Here is a 21,065-nt window from a genome sequence, read left to right on the forward strand (position 1 = left end):
GAGTTGGTCAAACAGGATGGTATTAGGAAAATGGTAAATATATAAAGAAAAATGATGGAATCTAAGCTAATTTACACTCATTTCGTTAATAATGAGTTCAGTCAGAGACAGTGTCACAACTCAGTTGGGAAAAATGTGATGGAAATGAAGCCCTTTAATTCAATGCCAGTGAATTCATTGCAGTGTGCAATATGGCCAAGTTAATATCTGGGATTGTGAATATCAGACTGTGACTACTCACTATGATAAAACAAGCCTCACACCAGGTATCATTAATAAACATGAACATTTTTAAAAATGTTTATTGTAACAGTCAGCTCCTCTGAGAAGGTGTTATTGACGCTGGGTCATTTCGTATAGTCAAGGCTAAGACAGACAGATTTTTAATCAGTAAGGGGCACAAGTTTTATGGGGTAGAGACAGGCAAGAGGATTTGAGAAATACCAGGTCAGCCATGATTTCCGCAGATGGCAGAGCAGAGTCAATGGGCTGAATGGCCTTTGCCTGCTCTGATGTTTTATGGCCCACATTGCAGCAAAAACACATTATTAATTACAATTAAGGTTATGTTAATGACTAAAATAATGTAGACTTAAAGCATAACACCTTCAAGTAAAAACGCACGCTTTAATTTGCACACAAGTTGGATGGACTGACAGACAAGGCAAATAGCCTTTTTAGGAATGTCACAAGTTGAAAATGGAGGCAAAAAAAAGTTATCGAGACTGTGGATCAGAGGACAATGCAAGGTGACTTTTCTCACCGTTTTTTTGTTCTGGTTTCTTGACAATGATATCATGTGCCTGTCAACTGCAGCGATCCTTAAATCAGTGGCTGGTCATTTGGACCTAGGCTTTGGCCAGAAAAATAAATTAAGTTTCCTTTTGCAAAGCCTTTGATCATATTTTCCTTTTCAATTCAACAGAACGGGAATGCAATTACCCTTTGCTGCAGGTTTTGTAGAGACCTGTGCCCTACCTGCTTTCACGCCTCTAAATTCAGTGTCACACCATCACTTTAAACCAACCAAGTCCTGTCACTTGGCAAGTATGACGATCTTTTCCAAGGAAAAGTATCAAATTTAATTCCAGCTAAAGAGCACCACATAGCTTCTCCCCCCCTTCCATGAGTTGTGAAGAGAGTAACTAATCATTCAAATTTCCTGTTTTCCAGTTTATATTTTGAAACCCTTCCACAAAATATCTACTGATCTTACCATAGGAAGCACAGTGAGAGAAGAGAGAGAGAAAGAATTACAGTAAAGGTCTGGTCAGACAATGAGGCTCTGAGATGTTATAGCTCATTGGACAGAAAGTGGGGAGAGGGGAAAATCTGTTCAGTTTTATAATCGGTGCATGTTATGTTGGGACAGTGTCCCTTTAAGTAGTGAGTCATGTGACACTGGAGAGTCATCAGGAGACAGTGAGGACTGCAGATGCTGCAGAGTCAGAGTGGAGAGTGTGGTGCTGGAAAAACACAGCAGGTCAGGCAGCATCCGAGGAGCAGGAGAGGCTTATTGTCCGAGACATCGGTTCTCCTGCTCCTCGGATGCTGTCTGACCTGCTGTGTTTTTCCAGCACCACACTCTCGACAACTGGTGAGTCATCAGCCTGGTTTGTGAGCTTGGTCAGATGGGTTTTGGGTTTTTCCAAAGGACAGAATCTCCTTGTTGGGAGGCAGATAACAATGAGTTCAGGTGCTCTTTAGTTCTGGCTGGAGCCTAGTAACTGCACAGTGCATTAGAATCTAGTTTGACCTTCAGGCCAAGTTTGGTGACACACCAATGAGGATTTTCAGTGACAGGCCAGCGCGTTGACCCCTTGCTGTCTCTGGGTCATCCTCCCTGAGATGAGTCAATGCCAGAAGAGGGTGATGGGGGCTGAATGTAGGGGAGTTCCCTTGCTTGGGAATATTCTGGGAATTACATGTGGTGTTCACCTTGTTTTATGTTCTTTGGAGGCTTCGACAAGCTGCCCTCTCCTTCCCTATGTTCTGCATTGGCACTGGCCACATCTGGCCTCCTACCACGATTGCAGAGCCCTGTGTCTGGACAGTAGGCACAGAGGCAGTCCCTGAGCATATCTCCCAGCTGAACATCAGTGAGGGGGGCTTTAGATTCTTTACTCTAAGAATGCAAAGCAGGTCAAGAGGGAGAGAGGTGGACTCATGATCCGTGAGTTTACAGACAATGCTAAGCAGATATTTACCCACGGTTGGGATACTGGCATTAAGGAGTCGAGTTTCAAAATAGGAAGTCTCCCCGTTTAACTCAGAGATGAATAGGAATTTATTCTTTCAGAGGGGTATATGTGCTTAGGATTCTCTTCCGCAGAGAGCAATGAATGTCGGGCCATTGAATAAAGTTTTGCTTCACAAATATTTCAAGAATTAAGGCAACATCAAAAGAGCTTGTTGAATGGTAGAGCAGGGCACAAGGGGCCAAATGGCCCACTCCTTCTCCTGATTTGTGTGCTTGAGTGTAAAAGGGATGGATGAGGAAAAGCGTAGGTGAAAATAGAGACCGTTGCATGTTTTCAGGGGAGTGTAGATAAACATACAAAGCAGGAATATAGGAATAAATATTTCATCTCAGTGTGAGAGGGAGCTTTGTAAACACATCCCCCCCCCTTAACAACTAGAGTCTGACAGAGCTCAGTGAGATGATTGGTTTGGAGCAGACAGCTAAGAAACTGAAAATGGAGGTTTATTAGCAGAGAGTGAGATGGAGAATTTTCGGATCTTTTATGTTGGTTCAAGCCTTTAATAAAGTTAATCCTTCCAAAAGAATTTGCAAGCTTTACAGCAAAGCAGTTGCTTCTTGAGCTCCTTGCGTCAGTGTAAGCTTATTTTTCAAATGAAAGTAATCCTGAATTCATACCAACGAGCCAATCCCTCAGTGTAACCCTGCACTTTCCTCTTGCTCAAATGTTTACCAACTCTTCCCTTTAAAAGATGCAATGGTATGTCCCTGTAATAAAATGCTCCAGGCTCCAGAAATGTTCTGCATAAAGAGCTTTCTCTCCAACTTCTTCATCAGTCTCCCACCAGAGGAAATGAACTTTGCAAGCCCTTTCACTCTGGGTCACAGTTTCTCTGGTTCTGAGGAGGCAAATGGACAAGGTGCCCTGGGAAGAGGGAGGGACCCAGAAAGGGACAAACCTGGGCTTGTGATGTCTCTGTGGGAGCTGCCCACCTCCAGCTCACACCCTGTTTCCGACCTCATATCATCTGTGACCCAGCTTGTCAGCCGAGAACATAATCTAGGTTGACCACCTGGCCATGTTGTTTAAAAACCTTATGGCACTCTCTGTTAATGGAGGTCAGTATGAATGCTAGTGATGCCAACTCTCCAAAATTACCCCTGAGTTCTCCCGAGCTAAAGAGTAAAAGCCTTAGAGAAAATATCATTGTGTTTTTTAAAAGTTTTTTTTTGTTTGAAAATTTGTTAATAAGGCTCAGTGGTTAGCACTGCTGCCTCACCATGCCAGGGACCTGAATTCGATACCAGCCTCAGATGACTGTCAGTCTGTGTGGAATCTGCACGTTCTCCCCATGTCTGCGTGGGTTTCCTCCAGGTGCTCTGGTTTCCTCCCACAGTCCAAAGATGTGCAGGTCAGGGTGGACTGGTCATGGGAAATTGCCCGTAATGTTAGCTACTGTAGTCAGAGGGAAATGTGTCTGGGTGGGTTACTCTTCAGAGGGTCGGTGTGGACTTGTTGGGCCAAATGGCCTGTTTCCACACTGTAGGGAATCCAATCTTTTGAAATGTTGACCATAGGGAAAGAAACTAGCTAAGGGTCATCCATCTGAAGGCAATGATTGGCCATTGGGCGCTGGGCATGACGAGGGTGGAAGTGCTGGGTGACAAATGGTGAGGGGGTGCTGGGCGGGGAGGGGTGGGCAGATGATCACATGTTGAAAGATTCAGGAAGATGGCCACCTTGAGTTGGCAACCCCACCCGTGGGAGCTGGATTGGGGACTGTCAGCCATAAGTCCACACTCCAAGGCAAGGTCAACACTTTGGGAGAGTAAGAGAGATGAAACAAATGTGCAGGCTGTTTATATGTTGGGAAGTGCACTTAGAAAATCGCTTTGCAATCTCTGGAAGATTATATAGAACAAGCACTCCAGATGTCAGTCTCAATTCCGTTCTCCCTCTTCTCTCGTCTTGACAGTCGAGTTTTGAGCCAAAGGGACCATTACTACATTTCTTGTCAGTCTGCGTTGATTTAGACAGGGCTATCCAGCATTAATACGCAACAGCCCTGAGACACACTGATTGCTTAAGACAGTGCCTGGCTTTAGAGGAGAAATAAACAGCCGTGGACTGAGCTTGAAGGAGCAGAGGGGCAGGAGAGCAGTGCGGGATGTAGCATGATTGTTCAACGTCAGTGATTTACTTACAATGAAATTCAGGCAAGCTTCAGGAAGGGCAGTGACAGGGTTATATGACCCACTCATTTTAAAGCAACCTATGACTGACTCAAGCTGTTAGATGCTGTCTTGCAGGTGTCATGTTGTGTTTAATAACTGCAGTATTAATAAAGATAATTGAGGCAATCACTGGGACAATTTAACTTTCCTGACAGCCAGCTGCTCGATGCAAGAGAAGGTGCAAAGGATCATCTCATTTCACTGGGGCAGGTGTGGAACTGGAATCAGTTGCAATTAATGGTTTGATATAACTTGTCGCTAATACATTATGGAGAAGCGCATCACACCTACAGTGCAGAAATAGGCCATTCGACCCATCATGACCAAGGGTTTGGGATTTTATCAACACTGAGTCAGTCCTGATGTTGTAACCAGAACTGGGCACCAATTCCACTGTCTCCTTTTGACTTTTCCCAGGTATCAGCAGCAGACATGCAAAACATTCGAATCAGCAGCTGGAGAGGTTTGTCATTTGTGAAACCTGCTGTAAAGTGACAGTGCTGTATCTATGAGCGGTCTTTTAAAGAGACCCCTGGTCAAACAGAGAGGCTCTGCATCACTGCCACAACTTGCTGCTCCAACTGCACAGCCAAATACAAAGTTGGCGTGGATTTACATCAAAATTTAATCTCACTTGTAAATACTTCACTTTATTCATGTGTGCATCAGGATTATTAGATCCCCTACAGTGTGGGAATCAGTCCACAAGGAGAAACTTCACCTCGACATCAAGCCTATCGTGACATCAAAGACCTCAATTAGTTCAAATCTCAGTCTTGTCTTTTCCAAAAAACTAAATCCCTTGGTACATAGGGACATCCACAATGCCTGAGGGAGTAAGTTACTGGATTTTGACTGAAGGTACGGCGATATATTTCTATGTCAGGTGAGGGAGGGGAACTTGCAAGTGGTGCATGTAGCTGCTGCCCTTGTCCTTCTGGATGGAAGTGGTCATGGGTTCTCAGAGGAATAAATGATTGTCCATGACATGTCGATTATATCCACCTCAAGGAGCAGAGACGACCTCGGGTCTGTGCTAGAGTCTTTGACACAAACACACAACCTTTGCCTCCAAGGTCCTATCCACTGAGGCACAGCTAACGGCTCAAGGTAAGGTCATCCTAACACTCAGTAACTAATGCCTCCTGACCATCTACTGGATGACAGTGGAACTACCATGAGATGGTCTAATTAAAACCCAGATGGATGATAATCCCACGAGGAACAATGTGCCTCAAAAAAGCAAAACTCTGTGAAGAAGGTTCCGTGTTTGTACTTCTTTGTTTTCACTGAAGTTTCTGTCACAGAGGGCAACTATAGGGTCATGTGATTTACATGCTCTTTGACCCTGGGCACCAGCTGTGTTTTTGGCTGGAACATGGGAATGAAAAGCAACAGATGTCAAATATCACATGAAGCCCAATTTAAACATGTTCACAAGGGACTCAATGGGGAGCAGAGCGTCCAGGTTCATTCTGAGAGAGAGAGAGATCCTAACTACTTCCTAAACTGATTGCATAAGCTTTGAAAGATTTGACAGTGCTTTGAAATTTGTATTTTTTAGTTAAGGGCTGAATTTTAATAAGGGAGAAACCCGAGAAACAGTCAATGACTGGGGGGCCATGTGAAAAGGGGCAAGATTTAGAGATAAATGTGCAGGCTAGAGTCAGGATTAGGGGGAGAGAGATTGGGGATGGTGGCTTTAGGAGGGAATATTAGAGTGTCGGAGAGTTAGAGGTGGGTCAGGCTATAGCTGAGGTTAAACATTCTCCTTCGAGTGTATTAGACATTAAGGAAGCAGTGTTGAGAGTGTGGCGCTGGAAAACCACAGCAGGTCAGGCAACCTGCAGGAGAATTGACATTTCGGGCATAAGCCCTTCATCAGGAAAGGCTTATGGAAGCAGTGTCAGTCAGCAAGGGAGAGGCAGGTAGGCAAGTGGTGCTTAATCAGCAGAGATTGGAAGGTGATGGAGATTGAAGCAACTGGAAGGCTGTGAGAGGTTTGGACTGTGATATGCAACGATTCGCAAACAAAACTGAGCCCTCACGCTAACAGATAGGACCGAGTGGTAAATGATCAACTCGGAATGCCCAGGTTGTGACTGGCCCAGAGGATGGCTGCGGGAGCTGGTGAGCCTTATCTGGTGGATGCTCACATGATGGTTTTGGTGTTTCTCCTTCAGAGTGAGGATGCTTCATGCTGCCTAACGTGGAGTCTTTACCACAGGGGAGTGGCAAGCACAGCTAGCCAGGGGGTTGTGGCAATCACATGACCAAACAGGAAACCCATCTGCCACCCATTCTTACCACCTGCCATGTTTTGAAGAGAATACAGGTCAATATTCAAGCTGTTTGCTGTGTTATAAACCCACCTTCCCTCGCCTTTGGGCCCTGGAGTGAGACTCATAAGAATCATAGAATCCCTGCAGTGTGAAAACAGACCATTCGGCCCATCAAGTCCACACCACCCCTCTGAAGAGCTTCCCACCGAGACCCCCCAACATCTCCGTAACCCTGCATTTTCCATGGCTAACCCACCCAACCTACACACCCCTTGACACTTTGGGCATTTTAGCACGGTCAATCCACCCTAACCTGCAAATCTTTGGATCACGGGAGGAAACTAGAGCACCCGAAGGAAACCCACGCAGACACGGGGAGAATGTGCAAAATCCACACAGATAGTTGCCCGAGGGTGGAATTGAGCCCAGTGTTCCTGGTTCAGAGCCAGGGATACTACCTGCTGCCCTGAGAGACCTTAACAGTTCGAGTGGTGAGCTAGACCGAAATGTTAGATGAGAAATCTGCAAGGATAGAGGGAATGCAGAGACAGTAGAGAGACTGAGTCGAGATGGATTGGATACAAGTGAAGTGCTCACCTTTGCCAGCTGTGTACTGAGCACTTACAGGAGTTGGCATTAGAGAGGTGGATGATTCATACATGACCAGAACAGAGCAGCCTGTCACTGTTAACTGTAAATAGAGGAATTGCAGTTCTCCCTCACGCTCAGTCTGTGTGGTGTGAGACAGTGGTGGGGAAGTGAGTGTCAGAACAAGAACTATCAGTCTGGGTAGCCCAGCCCCCTATCACTGTGTAGATCAAGCCTTGAGTTGTGAAACATCAGGAAGCAGAGCTGGTGCTGTAGTGATAATATCACTGGGTTAGTCATCCAGAACCTCAGGCTAATGTGCTCACTCCCACCACAGCAGATGCTGGAATCTGAATTTAGAAAACTGGAATTAAAAGCTAAGCTCATGGTCACTTTCTAACCACTGCCAATTAAGGATGGCACGATTGCTCAGTGGTTAGCACTGCTGTCTCACAGCGCCAGGGACCCAGGTTCGATTCCAGCCTCGGGTGACTGTCTGTGTGGAGTTTGCACATTCTCCCCGTATCTGTGTGGGATTCTTCTGAGTGCTCCAGTTTTCTCCCACAGTCCAAAAATGTGCAGGTTAGGTGGATTGGCCATGCGATGTGCAGGCTGGGTGGGTTAGCCATGAGGAAATGCTGAGTTATAGGGTGGGTCTGGATGGGATGCTCCTTGGAGGGTCAGTGTGGACTTGATGGGCTGAATGGCCTGCTTCCACACTGTAGGGATTCAAAATTGTTGTAAAATCCCATCTGGTTGACTAACGCCCTTTATGGAAGGACATCTGTTGTCCTTACCTGGACTGGTCTACACGTGACTCCAGACCCACAGCAATGTGGTTGATATTTAACTGCCCTCTGAAATATTCCCAGCAGGCTATTCAGTTGAACCTAGTACAATGACAGGTTTTGCCATGTCGTCAGTTTCTACCTGAACAACAACTAAATCCAAAAGATCATCCTCCAGCAGGATGTCATCACCAAATGTTTCCTCCCCTCCTCTCCACTGGCAACATTCCACAGGGACCATTCCCTCCATGACATCCTTGTCCATTCCGAACACCTCCTCGCCTTCCCATGCTAGTTTGACATCCAACAGCTGAAGGTATAATCACTCAGTCTCCTCCCTCCACGCTGTCTGAGCCCCCAAGCACACCCGAAGCAGTGCTTTGCTTGTATTCCCTTCAAGCGAGTCTGTTGCAATCGCTGCTCACAATGTGTACTCCTTTACCTTGGCAAGACCACATGTAGACTGTGTGATTGCTTCACAGAACACCTTCTCTCACTCTACAAGGGTAATCCCAACCCTCTGTTTCAGTTCAATACACCATCTTGCTCCCACACTATCCCTGTGTTCCAGCAAACCCCAGAGTAAGATGCAGGAACTGATCCTCACTTTCCCTTTGGAGGGATATGGGCTGGGTGCTGACAGGTGGGATTAGATTGGGTTGGGATATCTGGTCGGCATCGATGGGTTGGACCGAAGTGTCTGTTTCCATGCTGTACATCTCTATAACTCTATGACTGTACTGTCCTCAGGATTCAACATTTATTTCAACAGCTTCAAACCAAGAACATTGTCCATTATTTTGAGTATGTCCCTTCCCTTCCAGTTTCTGGTTTGCTTTGAGTGGAGCTGACCTACTTTCTGCTATTAACACTTACTCTCCTCTGTATCGCTTCTCCACTATTAACACTCCCCTCCGCCTTTAGGCACCCTCACCATACAGAACATAGAACATAGAACATTATGGCGCAGTACAGGCCCTTCGGCCCTCGATGTTGCGCCGCCCTGTCATACTAACCTGAAGCCCATCCCACCTACACTTTTCCATGTACGTCCATTTGCCTGACCATCTCGCTCCTCTTCCCTCTTTGTCAACAGCATTAAAAAAAAATCATTTTCCACCCCCCCTTCAGTTCATCTGCAAGTGGAAACATCCACTTTGTTTCTGTCTTCACAGATGCTACCAGACCTGCTGAGTTTCTCCAGTATTTGCTGTTTTTATTGCTGATATTAATCCCTTGCAGAACTTTGCTTTTATAAAGTTTTTTTTTCAGATGACGGTATCATTACTGAGTATTTTATATTGAAGTTTTGAACTCCCCCAGTTACTGAGGCAGGCTTCAAGCACCTATTCCCAGCGCCAAGAGCTGGGCCCTTGGGTGAGGTTGGTGCAAAGCACCATCTTTGCCTCTTCCTGAGGGGCTTCCCATTCTGGCCTCAGACCCCTGAGCTCAACAGTTGTCAGTTTAGTCAGAAGAAAGGATGGATTAGATTCAGAATTTGAGACTTGGGGGTGGACTGTGTGGAAACAGACCATTCGGCCCAACAAGTGCACACTGACCCTCTGAAGAGTAACCCACCCAGACCCATCTGACTAATGCCCCTAACAATTTAGCATGGTCAATTCATCTAACCTGCACATCTTTGGATTGTGGGAGGAAACCGGAGCACCCAAAACAGACACAGGGAGAACATGCAAACTCCACACAGACAGTCGCCTGAGGCCGGAATCGAACCCGGGTCCCTGATGCTGTGAGGCAGCAATGCTAACCACTGAGCCACCATGCTGCAGTCCCACTGTGCTGCAGTTTGTACACTTGTACACAGAAAACAGAAAGCTAGCACGCAGACTAGCAGGTAACAGGGAGGTAAGTGGAATGTTGGTCTTTATTACAAAGTGGTTGGAGTAAGAGAGTGGGCAAGTCTTACTGCAACTGTACAAGGTGGTGGTGAGAGCACACCTGGAATACTGTGAGCAGTTTTAGCACCACCACCCCCCAACCCTCCCTCACCTTATTTAAGGAAAGATGTTGTTTCATTGGAGGGATTCCAGAGGAGGTTCAGTAGGATGGTCCCCGGGATGGAGGGATTGTCTTATGACCAAAGGTTAAACAGGCTGGGTCTCTACTCCCTGGAGTTTCGAAGAATGGGAGTTGATCCCATTGAAACATCTCGGAGTCTGAAGGGGTTTGACAGGGTGGATGCTGAGAGGGTGTTTCCCATCAGGGGAGAGTCTCAGAGCAGAGGGCACAGTCTTGGAATAAAGGGACAGCAATTTAAGACTGAGCTGAGGAGGAATCTCTTCTGTCAAAGGGTTCAGAGTCTTTGGAACTCCTTGTCACAGAGAGAGCTGTGGGGCAGAGGCCTCGTGTATATTTAAGGCTGAAAGCGATTCTTGATCAGTCGGGGAATCACGGATTACAGGGAAAGGACAGGAAAGTAGACGTGAGGAGTGTTGGGTGAGCCATGATTGTATTGAATGGCAGAGCAGGATCGAGGGGCTGAATGGCGTTCCTGTTTGTTATGGCCTTGCAGTCCCTTGCTGCATGCTGCACTCTATCATTGCTGCTACCTCACTTTGTTTAACCCCTTTGCACCCTCTACACAGAACCACAGAATTTGTTGCAGAGCAGAAGGAGACCAGTCAGCCCATCTTGTCTACACTGGCTCATTACCTAGTACCAATCGCCTTCCCCCCATACCCTTGCCCATAAATTTTATCTATGCAATCATCTATTACCCTCTTGACTGGGGTGATTGCCTCTGACCAATTCAGAGGCAGAATGGCAGAATGGCCATTGTTGGCAGTCTCCTAACCTTGGGGCAACCAGCCTTTTCAGAGAACTGAACGGGACTGATAGATCAGGGACTGCAACCATGAGCTAACTACACCGCTCAGGCTCCAGGCTGAAGGTGCCCTTGCTTGGAAATGCCTGTGGTTCCTGTCAATGCGTTGCTGCTCACTCCCCTCGAGGGGTCACTCCATGACCTGAAATCAAAAGAATTTCATTTGTATGGCTGTGAAAATGCTGGGAGACTGAAATGGTTTAAATGCCTCCAACACCTTCCTCTCCAACATCCACTCCCCATAAAACAGTCCACATCACCCACCCCCCCCACCCAAAATTCCCCATCATCCAACCCCCACCCAACACTCCCCATCATCCAACCCCCACCCAATGCTCTCCATCATCCAACCCCCACCCAATGCTCTCCATCATCCAACCCCTACCCAGCACCACTAGCAGGGCAATTTGTACATTTTAAGAAACAGAGAGTTTTCATTTCTGTCGCATCATTCACTGCCTCAGTACATCCCAAAGTGTCCTGCTGCCAATGGCTACGTTTTTTGAAATCCCATCAACTCTTCCAAGGCAGCAACCAATTTGCACACAGCAAGCTGCCACACAAAACAGTGTGGTAATCCGGCCATCACCCCGGTTCCTGATCCCAGAGATTGCACTGCACTCCCCTACGGGTTTTCGAAGAGTATCATGGGACTGTTTGTCTGCCTGACAGAAACTGCTCTGACGGTACCTCAGATAATATGCAGAGGGTGCAGCAGCTCCAGTATTTTGAAGGTAGGTAATTTCTTGATGATCAAAGGGATGAAAGATTATCAGATGACAGGCAGGAATGCAGAGTTGAGGTTAAAATCAGATCAGTCGCGATCTTATTGTTTGGTGGAACAGACTCGATGGGCCGAGTGGTCTGATCTAGTTCCTTCTTTGTATGTAATTTCTTTTCTGTTAATGACATGGGGATAACCTTTCGTTTTATAAGTTTTAATACTAGGCTGATGGTAACAGTCCACCTGAATTAGTTTCTGAAGAAAATTTCTCATGTCATGGAGCCTTTTTTTTCGATGAGATTCCCAACAGTATGGAAACAAGCTCTTTGGCCAAACAAGTCCACACCGACCCTCCAAAGCGTAGCCCAGACCCATTCCCCCTACCCTATACTTACCCCTGATTAATGCACCTAACACTATGGGCAATTTAGCATGGCCAATTCCCCCGACCTGCACAACTTTGGACTGTGGGAGGAAACCAGAGCACCTGGAGGAAACCCACACAGTCACAGGGAGAATGTGCAAACTCCACACTGACAGTCACCGAGGGTGGAATTAAACCCTGGTCCCTGGTGCTGTGATGCAGCAATGCTAACCACTGAGCCACCATACCACCCCGATATATTCCTTCACCCGAACCTGATATATTCCATCACCAGCCAGCCATTTACGTCAGGAATCTCCATGTTGCCCGTTAGCTGTCTGAACTATAACTCACACGGAATAACGGATGTACACTGAAAACTCCAGGATCAGCTGGATTTGGAAATGGGGTGGCTGGTATTTCTGATGGGAAGGATTAGATTAGATTACTTACAATGTGGAAACAGGCTCTTCGGCCCAACAAGTCCACACCGCCCCGCTGAAGCGCAACCCACCCATACCCCTACATCTACCCCTTACCTCACACTACGGGTAATTTAGCATGGCCAATTCACCTGACCTGCACATCTTTGTGACTGTGGGAGGAAACCGGAGCACCCGGAGGAAACCCACGCAGACACGGGGAGAATGTGCAAACTCCACACAGAGAGTCGCCTGAGGCAGGAATTGAACCCAGGTCTCTGGTGCTATGAGGCAGCAGTGCTAACCACTGTGCCACCGTGCCGCCCGATGTGTAACTTGCCTGTGCCACCTGGGTCAATTGACCTGAGGAATAGCAGATGGAGTTTAATTTGGATAAATGTGAAGTTCTGCATTTTGGTAAAACACACAAGGGCAGGACTTATATAATTAATGGGAGGGCAATGGGTACTGTTGTACAACAGAGAGACCTAGAGGTTCAGGTACAGAATTCTTTGGTTAAGAAGGCATTTAGCATTCTTGACTTCATTACTCAGATCTTTGAGTATAGGAGTTGGGACGTCATGTTGATGTTGTACAGGACATTGGTGAGGCCTCTTCTGGAGTACTAAGTGGAGTTCCCGATGAAAGGCTTTTGCCCGAAATGTCAATTCTCCTGCTCCTCGGATGCTGCCTGACTGGCTGTGCTTTTCCAACACCACACTCTCGACTCTGATCCTGAGCATCTGCAGTCCTCACTTTCTCCTTATTGTTGAGTTGGAGAGAGATCAGAAAAGGTTTACCAAGATGTTGTCAGGAATGGAGGGTTTGAGATATAAAAATAGAAGAAAAGGCTGGGGTCTTTTTCCCTGGAGGTTGAGGGGTGACCTTGTAGAGCTTTATAAAATCAGGAGGGGCATGGATAAGGTGAATGACAAATTCTTTTCCCTAGGGCAGGGGAGTTCAAAACTAGGGGCACATTTTTAAGACAAGAGGGGAAGGATTTAAAGAGAACACGGGGCGGGGAGGCAACCTTTTTACACAGAGAGTGGTTCGTGTGTGGAATGAACTGCCAGAGGAAGGGTGGATGTTGATACAGTTTCAATATTTAAAAGATATTTGGATAATTACATGAATAGGAAAGGTTTGAGGGCCAGGAGCAGACAGGTGGGACTAGTTTAGTTTGGGATTATGGCCAGCATGGACTGGTTGGGCCGAAGGTTCTGTTTCTGTGCTGTCAGACTCTGTGACTCCAGTTCCATTACTCTCACTGCAATAAACTATATTTAATGAGACAGAGAGAGAGTCCTAGAGGTTATTTTTGTAATAATCCCTGACTCTGGAGTTCCATTGACCCTACGCTCAGTGAGGAGGTGCCCAGTGTTTGTAGTCCTTCCATTGAACGTGCCTTGGTTCCCTCGGATTGATTCTGGGGACAGCAGTACTGTCCTGTGAGGAGCAACTAGTTTGGCTTGCCCAGAGTTTAGAAGAACGAGAGAGCATCTGATCGAATTGTATCAACAGGGTTGGACAGACTAGATACCAACAGGACATCTTCCTTGGTTAGGGAGTGAAATGAGGAAGATTTCTTCACTCACGGTGGAGTGAACCTGTGGAATTCTCTATTGAAAAAGGCTGTGGAAGTCAGGTTACTGATTACCTTCAAGAATGAGATTGATTCATTTTTTATATTTTAAAGGCATCAGAGTTATGGAGGGAATGTAGCGTAGAGAATCAGCCATGATCGTATTGAATGGTGGAGCAGGTTTGAAGGGCCGAATGGCCTATTCGTAGCCTTTTTATAATATTACTGCATTGGAAACTGGAGGCAGCTTCAGGTGGGGTTTACATTTTTTTTTGGTGTGGGGCAGGGCGGTGGTGGGTGGAAGCTGACTTGTAGGAGTTAGAGTCGAGAGTGTGGCGCTGGTAAAGCACAGCAGGTCTGGCAGCATCCGAGGAGCAGGAGAGTCGACATTTCGGGCATAAGCCCTTCATCAGGAAAGAGCACAATAGCCAAACTGTTTCCCACTGTGACCCTGTTTTGACACACGGATATTGCTGCTATCCCAGAGCAGTGAGGGAAGGAGGTGGACTGCAGGTGAGAGACCAGGGAGAGGCTGTTTGGATAAAAACACTGCTCTTTCCCCAGGGTTTGTCAAAAAGACACAAATGCTTCAAAGATTAGGCAGTTTGACCTGGCTCACTATATCCAGCAAGGAGTTAAAGGGGCCACATTGTTGTTTACATTTGAGAGCTTGTGAATCCATTTAAAGGGAGAGGTTATGGCCCAGAGTTTTGGAAACCTCAGCTCAGATTTAGGGCGTGTTACTGTAGATGCTGGTTGAAGCATGGAGTTCAGGGGACAATTTGGAGTGTTTTTGACTTGAGAAGGAGTTGTAGAGGTCTAAATGGGCTAGTTTTCTCGATGCTGTTGCATTCTGGTACAGAGACAGATTTGAAATGCAATCACACCCAGTACCTGCGAGAAATTGAGCTCAGGGCGGGATGTGTAAAGGGTAAAATGGTACAATGTTATTGTTTAAACAATTTTAGGCAGCGCACTGCAAACTCTTCATTGCATTAAATTAAAAAGCAAAATACTGTGTCTGCTGGAGATCGAAAATAAACACAAGTAATCCTGGAGAAACTCAACAGGTCTGCCAGCATCTGGAGAAAGAGGAGTGGGATGAACATTCCAAGTCTAATTACTTTTCGAAGGAGGGTCTCTGAAGAAAAGTCAAACAGGACCACATTAACGTTGTCTCTGTCTCTCTCTCCGCAGACACTGCCCAAGCTGCTGAGATTCTCCAGCACTTTCAGTTTTTACCCCTTTATTGCATTACTGTTTGTGGGATCCTGCTGTGTAGAAAAAGTGCATCCTGCGTCAGTGACCGTGTCTGCAGTATCAGGGTGGGGTTGCAAAGTGCTTGGGGAAAGTCTCGTGGTTGTGAGAGGTGCGACACAAATGCAAAAGCTCTTGGCCGTCAAAGAACCTCTCCACTTTGTGTTCCCTCATGTTGTGCCTTGTCTTGTCTCTCACAGGATAGTGGAGTACTCGCTGGACCTGCAGAATGTCAGCCTGTCTGCAATCCGGACCGTGCGTGTCCTGCGACCACTGAAAGCAATCAACCGGGTTCCGAGTAAGTGCCTGATTTCTGACTCTGCAGTGTCACCCTGCCTCTAACCTGGCCTCAGCCCATTCGCTGTTGAAAACTTCCTTTGTTTCGTTTCGAAGTTACCTCCAGCAGCAACCATTCCACTACACCCCCGGCCAAACCTCTACTCACCTACCAACTGGCTCAAATCTCAGCATATCTACAACTTTACTGTTCAAATCCTCCATCCCATTCCCACTCCCTCATCACTCCCCGATCTACACAGCCCCAGTGCCTTGGTTTTTAAAGATAAATCGATCCTCTCTCTTCCTATCATGTTCTCCCACCCTGCAATTTGTAATTTTTGTGCTTTTCCCATTCTTGTCTCGGGGCCCTAGTGGTATTATCGCTGGTCTGTCAGTCCAGAGACCCAGATAATGTTCTGGGGACCTGGGTACAAATCCCATGGCAAATAGTGCAATTTGAATTGAACTTTTTAAAAGTCTGGAATTAAGAGTTTAACTTCCTTACCTGGTCTGACCAACAAGTGACTCCAGACCCACAGCAATGGGGTTGGATCTTAGCTGCCCTCTGGGTAATTAGGGATGGGAAATAAAGCCCGGCCTAGCCAGTGATGCCCTCAGCCTCTGAATTCTTGTTTTTTGGCAATCCCTGATTTTATTGATCTGCCTGGGTCCGACGTCCTGCAATTCTCTCCCTCAGCCTGTCTGTTCTCGTCACCCCTCTTGGCCAAACCTTGTCTGATAATGGCACTCTTGAGTTGCATTACTATGTTAAAGGTACGATATAAATGCAGGTTATTGTTGTTGCAGTAGGTACTGTGTTCTGTAAGAAGAGAGAAGGCATTCAAACATCATGCATGCACGCACATATCTTCCAGGAGACTGCTTGGCACAACAGCCCAAGGGTTCATTGTTTCAGGTTGACTTGAGCAGCAAAACAAAACACACACGTATTATTTCTGATCTCACAAATGTGATTGGCGGCATTTAACTTGACTGGACAGAAGAAGCAATTGACCCAAAAAAGACCCGGATTCCTAGTGTCAGGGGCAGCCTCCTGCTCTGATTGGCTCTCTCCAGTTGACTGGGCTTCATGGGTGGTCATTTACAAAGTAGGCCTCTGGGTAGAGTTTGTGAAAGGCAGAGGTGGAGTACTCTTGGGAATTTCATCAAATGCTCGGCCAACATTATCTAACAAACGGTGGAAAGGTAGCTGTATCTGTGAAGGGCAAGCCCTCATTGTGGTATTGTCGGGGAATGGGGGTAGTTGGAGTGGGGTTGCTCTGATTTTGGCTAAAGAAGGATTCCCTAGTATATCGTTCTCCATTTACATTTCCATTCACCAATCTATTCATTTTCCTTAACCTATTCAAAATGGCAATGGAATCAGGGGGACAGTGGAAGCTTTTCTCTGTAAAATATATATGATAATAAAACCATTTATTTGTTCAGTCAATGACATCTTTAGTGAAGTCTATAACCCAATCACAATTTGTTCTAAGTGCATTCCTCATGAAAGCAGAAAGAATAGGAACCCTTCGAGACCACTCTGACATTCAGTGAGATATTGGTTAATCTTCTACCGAAACACCATTTTCCTGCTCTAACCCCTGACTGTTGATATTTTTAATATTGAAGTACGTAGCTGCTTCAGTCTTCAGCATACTGACTGGTTGAGCTTCCACACCCTTCTGAAGCCTAACCCTCACCCATACTGTAACCCTAACCTCATCCCCTAATCATAACCTGAGCCTTAACCCTAACCCTAACCCAAACCTGAACCCTAACCCTAACCATCTCCTGAGCCCTAACCCTACCCCTAACCCAAACCTGAACCCTAACCCTAACCCTAACCATCACCCGAACCCTAACCCAAACCTGAACCCTAACCCAATCATATCATTGATTTAGTAAGTTTGCAGATGACACTAAAGTCGGTGGAGTAGTGTACAGTTTGGAAGAATGTTACAGGTTGCAGGGGGATTTGGATAAACTGCAGAATTGGGCTGAGAGGTGGCAAATGGAGTTCAATGCAGCTAAATGTGAGGTGATGCACTTTGGGAAGAATAACAGGAAGGCAGAGTACTGGGTCAATGGAAAGATTCTTGGTAGTGTGGATGTGCAGGGGAATCTTGGAGTCCATGTACATAGATCCCTGAAAGTTGCCACCCAGGTTGATAGTGCTGTTAAGAAGGCAGTGTGTTAGGTTTTATTGGTAGAGGGATTGAGTTCGGAGCCATAATGTCATGCTGCAATGATACAAATCGCTAGTGCTGCCACACTTGGAATATTGTGTACAGTTTTGGTTGCCCCATTACAGGAAGGATGTGGAAGCATTGGAAAAAGGTGCAGAGGAGGTTTACCAGGATGTTGCCTGGTCTGGGGAGAAGGTCTTGTGAGGAAAGGCTGAGAGACTTGGGTCTATTCTCATTCGAAAGAAGAAGGGGGGGATTTGATAAAAGACGTACAAGATGATCAGAGAATTAGATAGGGCAGACGTGAAAGACTTTTTCCCAGGATGGTGACATCAACTTATATAAGGGGGCATAGCTACAAATTGAGGGGTGATAGATTTAGGACAGATGTCAGAGGCAGGTTCTTCACTCAGAGAGTGGTAAGGGCATGGAATGCCATACCTGCCAACAAAGTGAACACAGCCACATCAGAGAGATTTAAACAATCCTTGGATAAGCACGTGGATGATGATGGGATTGTATAGGGGGATGGGCTTTGAATATGTAGGTTTGCTCGCTGAGCTGGAAGGTTCATTTCCAGACATTTCGTCACCTGCTAGATAACATCTTCAGTGAGCCTCTTGGCGAAGCACTGCTGATAATTCCTGCTTTTTGTTGATATGTTTGGGTTTCTGTGGGTTGGTCACAACATTCACCTTCAGCTAGTTTTGTGTCATTAGCTTCTGCCTAAAGCTATTATCACTACACGGTTGATCCAGAGGCCCAGGTAGTGTTCTGAGGAGCTGGGTTCAAATCCCAATACAGTAGATATGGACTGGTCCTCGGATGCTCCTGACCTGCTGTGCTTTTCCAGTAACATACTCTCAACTGGAATTAAGAGTCTAATGATGACCCTGTTGCTGATTGTTTGGGGAAAGTCCTATCTGGTTCACTCATATTCTTTAGGGAAGGAAATCTGCCATCTTTACCCAGTCTGGCCTACATGTAACTTCAGACCCACTGCAGTGAAGTTATCTCTTAACTGCGCTATGGTAACTAGGGATGGGCAATAAATTCTGGCCCAGCCTCTGACGCCCATATTCCATGAATGAATTAAAAATAAATTTCTCTGTCGCCTGTAATCAACAGATGAAACCATGAAGGACGAAAGCAGAGATTGTGGGACTTCTCTCTCTCTCTCTCTCTGACTGGCCTGGTCAATTTGTCCTTTCAGGAGAACATTGTATCAATTGTATATTGGAAACATAACATTATGTTGCAAAGGCCAAGTTTCATAGAGCTTTAGTTTCCTACAGACCAGTGGAAGCAGGCCATTCGGCCCATTGAGTCCATGCCACCCCTCCGAAGAGCATCCCACCCAGACCCACCCCATCCCAGTAACCCTGCATTTCCCATGGCCGATCCAGCTGGTCTACACATTGTTTGGACTGTGGGAGGAGACTTCTCTTCAGGGTCGTGCTTGTGTGCAGGTCAGTCAGAGCTCAATTGCTTCTCTGTTCAGGTAGGTTAGAACATAGAACATAGAAAAGTACAACACAGAACAGGCCCTTTGGCCTATGATGTTGTGCCAAGGTTTAATCCTAATGTAAAATACAATAACTTAACCTACGCACCCCTCAACTCACTGCTATCCATGTACATGTCCAGTCGTCGCTTAAGTGTCCCTAATGACTCTGCTTCCACCACCACCGCTGGCAACACATTCCATGCATTCACAACTCTCTGCGTAAAGATTGTTGACTGTGGAGAAGATTGTAACTCTTTTGTCGGGATCAGGATGAAATTCTTGGCTTTCCTTTGGTTCTTCTTAAAGTGCGATTGCTAAAGTTAAGCAGAGATAGCAAGTATCCTGACTTCTATAATTATGTTATTTTCTGTTGGTGGTGAGTTAGTCTTTATATTGTAAATAATTCATTTTTCTTCGTGCTTTATTTGAACTGCAATGCTGCAATTTGCATATAGACAAGACAAGATTTGTATTAGGAGCGCTATTTTTATACTTGTATAGATATATGTTTCATTTAATATTTAGAGATGGGGCAAACAGTTCGCTAATTTTCTTTTGAAGTGGTAATTAAGAGAAGGATTTCAAATGAAATACATTTGAAATCCATCAAAAGCTATTCACCATGTAAAAACATGTTCACCCTGAATTGGTTTTGTTTGGAAAGGCAAGATAAAAACCTTCTCCATAAAATTGATTTTGACACAGTGACTGTTGTTCAATTAAAATAAGATCTAATTTCATCACGGGCTTGGTCTCTAATCAGCATTTTAACTCGTTCATTTGACAAGTGGAAGTTAGTTGGACAGTGTGGCACTTAGAGTTCGGAGCAACAAGGAATTCGACCTGAGACACAATGAGAGTTAGTACAAGGGCTTTGCTCCCTTTGTGCATAGACAGTACTAATACCATTTATTTTAGAATCTGGATTTTGAACAAGTGGCCTGAGTATTTTAGGTTTGTGTGTATGAAGGAGTTTAATGATTAACTTGGCAGTATTTCTGGAGCCATGGGGTGGAATCATCTGATTGAGATGGGATGGAGTGAGATTAGTGACAGAAGGAAGTTTAAGAAGTTCGGATAGGGCCATCTCAACATCAGGATCAGCTCCTTTGCTTTCGATAAGTAGGTTAACAAGTTTCTCAGGAGGCATGTTGCCAATTAAGAGGGATGGTTTCTTGTTTAAACACCTCGTTAATGGCCCAACTCACCTTATTAATATTCAGATTCCTGTTTTACCTGATGAACTAAAAAAGGTCAACATTAAGAAATCTTGTCATGGAAACCAGGACGGGAACCTGGCAAATCCAGCTCACTGTAAGCTCCAAAGAACATTCACATTGGACACCAGGCATCGATATCTCTGGGTACGGTTCACAGACATTGGCATTCAACATGTGCCAGTCTCAGAGGACCCTCACAGTACATTTCTGATCCACTTCAAGGAGATTTCTCCCCTTCAATGCTGCATCTCAGACTGCCCTGATTACTCTCATTGTAACACTGCAGGAAGGACACTGTGCACATAGGGGCACATGGACTGGACCAGGCTGTCCATCCAGCTCCTTCACTCACTGTTACAGTGCTCACTCACTCTCAGCCTACACCTCCAATACTCACAGCACACCTGTTTTACCTTATTCCTCTCTGCCCCTCCAGTCAGAGACCCAGGCTTATCACCCTTCTGTCTTGCTGTGCCAACACAATGCCAGGACGTTTCTCCTGTTGTCAACAAGCCTCAGTCAAGTCGACGGGGATTGCTTTTGCTCAGGGGTACAGGTACAATTAGTCAAGGGCAACCTT

At 45.9% G+C, this 21,065-nt stretch overlaps 1 protein-coding gene across 3 annotated transcripts in view; it reads left to right on the forward strand.

The window, feature by feature from the left end:
* Positions 1-21,065, forward strand: part of cacna1ia (calcium voltage-gated channel subunit alpha1 Ia) — a 447,558-nt gene that overhangs the window by 264,529 nt on the left and 161,964 nt on the right. For all 3 annotated transcript variants that reach the window (XM_072588890.1, XM_072588891.1, XM_072588893.1), the window contains one exon: positions 15,488-15,585. In XM_072588890.1, coding sequence (XP_072444991.1) covers positions 15,488-15,585 — 98 coding nt within the window. The remainder of the gene's footprint in view (positions 1-15,487; positions 15,586-21,065) is intronic.

The sequence above is a fragment of the Chiloscyllium punctatum genome, chromosome 18, assembly GCF_047496795.1.
Source record: "Chiloscyllium punctatum isolate Juve2018m chromosome 18, sChiPun1.3, whole genome shotgun sequence".
Classification (NCBI taxonomy): domain Eukaryota; kingdom Metazoa; phylum Chordata; class Chondrichthyes; order Orectolobiformes; family Hemiscylliidae; genus Chiloscyllium; species Chiloscyllium punctatum.